This window comes from Brassica oleracea, chromosome C2 (genome assembly GCF_000695525.1).
Source record: "Brassica oleracea var. oleracea cultivar TO1000 chromosome C2, BOL, whole genome shotgun sequence".
Lineage (NCBI taxonomy): Eukaryota > Viridiplantae > Streptophyta > Magnoliopsida > Brassicales > Brassicaceae > Brassica > Brassica oleracea.
The window spans coordinates 28790089-28795529 of record NC_027749.1 but is presented as its reverse complement, the minus strand read 5'-3'; the positions used below and the strand labels follow the sequence as shown (position 1 = coordinate 28795529).

The 5441-nt window shown below is 31.9% G+C and overlaps 1 protein-coding gene across 1 annotated transcript; it reads left to right on the top strand.

Moving 5' to 3' along the window:
- The first annotated feature begins 2013 nt into the window (after window positions 1-2013).
- Window positions 2014-4735, top strand: LOC106322464 (endoglucanase 17-like). Its single transcript, XM_013760489.1, has 7 exons — window positions 2014-2434; window positions 2749-3156; window positions 3229-3321; window positions 3408-3569; window positions 3657-3768; window positions 4067-4230; window positions 4320-4735. The coding sequence occupies exons 1-7, from the start codon at window positions 2162-2164 to the stop codon at window positions 4650-4652; spliced, it is 1545 nt and encodes a 514-aa protein (XP_013615943.1). The 5' UTR covers window positions 2014-2161; the 3' UTR covers window positions 4653-4735.
- Window positions 4736-5441: the final 706 nt, after the last annotated feature.

Genomic DNA, 5441 nt, shown 5'->3' with positions numbered 1-5441 from the left:
TATCAAACTGTTATAAAATATAAGTTTATACCCGAAATATAAATGTATGTCTAGTATATATTCACCAGTTCGGTTTAAAAATTATCTAATTCTAGAAGAACAAAATAAATTATTATTTTATTAACCTACATTTTTGAGGTTTAGTTATTTAAAAGTATACCGATAAACAATATATATAATACTTTACCATTCTAGCATATGTAAACTATGTATAAATTAAGAACTGTTTAATTTATTAAATGATAAACCAATATTTTTTAATAATATATAGTTCAAATCTCTTATTTTTACAATTATAATAGCTAGACATGGTATTATGGAGAAACAAATATTAGAAGATCATTCTTCGAACAAATTTAAAAAGAGGTGATTTGGATATTGTCATGATATTTCATTAAAAGCTTTTTAGGAATAAAAAATCAAGAGTAAAATATTTAACCTGAATGAAATACTATATATATATATATATATAGTGCTTACAATATTAAAATCATTTCCATTTGAAGAAGTGTATTTCTGAGATTGTGAGGATCAAATGACATATTAGAAACCACTTATTTTAAAATTAATTTGTATACATAAAAATATATACATTAGAGTAAGCACATAAATCAAGATCAATACCTTTTGTTTATTTACAATCATTTTTTTGGTAAATAAATTAAAAAAATTATTTATTTACTTTATATAGTCGTTTTAAAAAATTTAGATATAACATATAAAAAAACTATTTTTATTATATGTTTAATGTGATTTTTTAATTTCTTTCAATAATATAAAATTAAACAAAAAAGAGGATAAAAAAATTGTTATCAAATATGTATTATTCTTAATCATTAATTGTCATGTATACTACTAATCAATTTTATAGTTAGTTTAAAAAAATAAACCATTGGAAAATATGTATTTTCATATTTTGATTTTTTTTTTAAATGAATCTTACTATTAGAGATGCTATCATATAAAAAAGCACTGCAAAAGTAAATACAATGAGTTATCTTTGAGTATTATCCCCAAAACCCTCTTAGTAAAATAGTTTATTCTGATTTTGGCCAAAAACTATTTCATAAAAGTATTTTCTCTCTATTGTCTCTAGGGCTGGGCACAAAGCGATTACTCGCTATTTTGCGTGTACTTGCGACTTGACTTGCCTTATACGAGTAATAAAATTTTTGACTTGTACTTGAATTGTTAAAAAGGAGTACTTGCTATTTCGAATACTTGATAAAAAATGAATTACTTGCAAGTTCTTTGGCCCACTCTGTTACTTACTATTTACGAATACTTGTGAACTATTTACGAGTTTTTCTGAGTATTTAAGAACTACTTACTAAATAATCATCTATTAGAAATAGACATGAAAGTTTGTTTAATTTATTCTAGTTAACATAACATCTTGATTACTTAAAACGAAATATTTGTTCAAGAAGACAAATAAAAAGTATATGAATTTATCGATATATAAACATTGTATAATTTTTATGATGACAAAAATGTCTCCACTAAACAAGTAACATGTAATAACAAGTCATGTACTTGTTACTATATAATACTTAACTAGATGACGATAGATGTTTAAAAATCAAGACACGAAATAAGTATTAAGTATAAGAGGAGTAATGAGTATTTGTGTCCAATCCTAAATGCAAGTAAAAGAAAAGATAAATATAAACAAGTATTTAATACATCATATAATAAATAGCAAGTAATGGGGCAAGTAACGGGACGTAACGACTCAAGTACTAAAAATAATAATGATACTTGATACTTGATACTTGACTTGGTCTTGCAAATAATGAAAATTGTCGACTTGTTCCTTGCCTTGCCTTGACAACACTAAATACTTGAATTTCCAAGATGGATACAAGTAAGTAATGATGGATACAAGTCAAGTAATGATGCCCTAATTGTCTCTACTACATTCCTTTTCTTCTAACAATGCAAGACTTTCAGTTCTAATTTTTACCATATGGGAAACACAAAAAGAGTAGTCAAGAACTTTTACTTTGCCACAGCAGAGAGGAGAGAGGAGAGAGGAGAGAGACAGACATACCTTTCTTCCCCTATAAACAGCAGAGATACTTCCTCTGTTTCCCACAAAGCAGCTTCTGCAATCTGTTCGCCCATTGGTTCATAGAAACTCTTCTCTCTCTCTGAGAAAATGGATTTCCTTGGCTTTTCATCTGCCTCATATACCTTCAGAGTCATCATTTTCCTCTCTCTCTTCTTCTTCCTCTGCAATGGCTTCTCTTACCCTGACTCTTCTCTTTTCTACACCCACCACCATCGTCACAACTTGGCCAAGCACAACTACAAAGACGCTCTCACCAAATCCATCCTCTTCTTTGAAGGCCAAAGGTCTGGGAAGCTACCTCCCAACCAGAGAATGACTTGGAGAAGAGACTCTGGTCTCTCTGATGGATCTGCTCTTCATGTAAATCACCTCAACTTTCCTCAAGGTTTTCAGTTTAGTATGGAAAAGTACGAACTGGGTTTACTTGTTTACTGACAGATCTCAGCAATGTAGGTTAGATTATGTACTAATATCATCAAAAGATTAAACCCTTATTCATGAGTTTAGTGTGAACAGAACAGAGGATGATATTAGTGTTTTTTCTCTTTCCCTTTTCTATAAACCCTAATTTTTATTTACCTGGGTAGAGATAGATCTAGACAGTGTAAGTTAATTTCTGTTTTAATATCATCAAAATATTCAATACTTTTCAAATTTTTATATTTCATTTTTAGGTGGACTTGGTTGGAGGGTACTATGATGCAGGAGACAATATCAAGTTCGGATTCCCAATGGCATTCACAACAACAATGCTCTCATGGAGTGTGATTGAGTTCGGTGGTCTCATGAAATCTGAGTTAGGAAATGCTAAATTAGCCATTCGTTGGGCCACAGATTATCTCCTCAAAGCAACTTCACGTCCTGACACCATTTATGTTCAAGTTGGTGATGCTAACAAAGACCATTCTTGTTGGGAAAGACCAGAAGACATGGATACACAAAGAAGTGTGTTTAAAGTAGACAAGAACACTCCTGGTTCTGATGTTGCCGCTGAAACAGCCGCCGCTCTTGCCGCTGCTGCTATTGTTTTCAGGAAATCTGATCCTTCTTACTCCAAGATCCTCCTCAGACGAGCCATTAGGGTAAGTAAAACTTTTTAAAAACCAAACTTTTTAAGACAGAACTAATTGATCTTTTGTTTTGTTGAATACAAGGTTTTTGCATTTGCGGACAGATACAGAGGAACATACAGTGCAGGATTGAAACCAGATGTTTGTCCATTTTATTGCTCTTTCTCTGGTTATCAGGTAAATGAGTTTCTTTAGTTTCTACACAAGTAAAGATTTTGGAGAAAATGAAATGAAATGAATGCATTTGATTCTTGATTTTGTAGGATGAGTTGTTGTGGGGAGCTGCTTGGTTGCAAAAAGCTACAAGGAATCTAAAATATTTGAATTACATTAAAGTCAATGGACAAATCCTTGGAGCTGCTGAGTATGACAACACTTTTGGTTGGGATAACAAGCACGCTGGAGCCCGAATCCTTCTTTCAAAGGTTAAAAAAATATTTTATAGTTTAAGATTCAGAATTTGAGTATAGTCAAGTGTGTGATTTTGATTTGTTGTTGTTGTTGTTGTGAAGACGTTTCTGGTTCAGAAAATGAAGACACTTGGTGAATACAAAGGTCACGCTGATAATTTCATTTGCTCTGTTATTCCTGGTGCTCCTTTCTATATTTCTCAGTATACTCCAGGTTCTTACATCTTTACCCCCTCACTTTTCACTAATTTACATCTTTGCCCCTCCACTTAAGAAAATTACAGATATTTATGGTAATTATTTTCTTATGTTACACTTTCTGGAAACAATATGATTTTTTTCGTTTTTCTTAAACTCCTTTTGCTGATTTCTTTTCCATTTTGGGTTGAAATTTTTATTGATAAATATGATATTTATAAAACAATGCTAAGCAGAATAAAAGTAATATGGTATGATATTATTTGATTGAATTAATATTAAACTTTGTTACAACTTACACATATATCATGTAGGTGGATTGTTATTTAAAATGGCAGACGAGAACATGCAGTACGTGACGTCAACATCGTTCCTGCTCTTAACCTATGCAAAATACTTAACCTCCGCAAGAACCGTCGTCCATTGCGGTGGCTCCGTCTACACTCCTGGCCGCCTCCGCTCAATCGCCAAGAAACAGGTTTAGTTCATATAAAAAACTATTATTTTCTCAAGTTTTGTTAGAAAATCTAGTATAATTTTAATAACTCTCCCGTGATTAATTAATAGGTGGATTATCTACTTGGAGACAACCCATTAAGGATGTCTTACATGGTTGGTTACGGTCCGAAATTCCCACGGCGAATCCACCACCGTGGTTCCTCCTTACCTTGCGTTGCAAATCATCCGGCCAAGATCCAATGTCACCAAGGCTTCTCCATTATGCACTCTCAATCTCCAAACCCTAATTTCCTAGTCGGTGCAGTCGTTGGTGGTCCGGACAAGCATGATCGATTTCCGGACGTACGATCTGACTACGAGCAGTCAGAGCCAGCTACTTACATCAATGCACCACTCGTTGGAGCTCTTGCCTACTTCGCTCATTCTTATGCTCAACTCTAGTTGTAACCGTTGACTTCAATCTAGTAACGAATGTATTAGTTAAGCTAAAAAGTAAAACTGAAGGAAGTTAAGCTTTATTATTATTTTTGGCTTTTAGTACTAGTATATATATATTTATCGAAAATAGGATCACATGAAGACATTGGTCCAAGGAATGGGTTTAGTTTGTTCGTTGTTATATAACGTCAAAGTGTAATCTTATCGGTGATTATTAATGTTTATCCCTCGTCCTTTTAAATTATTACATCCATGTTGTTATGTTTTGTATGTTTGTGTTTACTCCATCCGTATCATTTTAAGTGGTATTTTGAGAGAAAAAATTGTTTCAAGTTTCCATGCAAAAAGTAAATACAATTTTATGTTTTTGATTATTAGTATTCTGTGGTATGATTTCTAATTGGTTGAACTATTTGTACTTATTGTTGTTTTTATACGAACGATAAAGATTGAATAGAATTTTGTAATTTATTAATTGGTGTGTAAGAACCTTAAAACCCACTTATTGTAATACAGAGAGAGTAATATTTTTGGGGGACTGGGTAGAATCTCCAGCTGTTTTGCGCTATAATACAATACTAGACGAGATTCTGATTTCTTGATTGGCTCCCAACTTCTTGGGGTTGATATAGAGAAAAAGAAGAAAAAATCACAACAATTTTAGAACATAAAAATCAGTAACAGTTTGTACAGTTTCATGATTAATTTAGTGATTTTTGTTTTGTTTTGATGTTCGATAATCTTATATATTAAAATAGAAATCATAACCTTGATTCATGTGTGTTTTTTTTT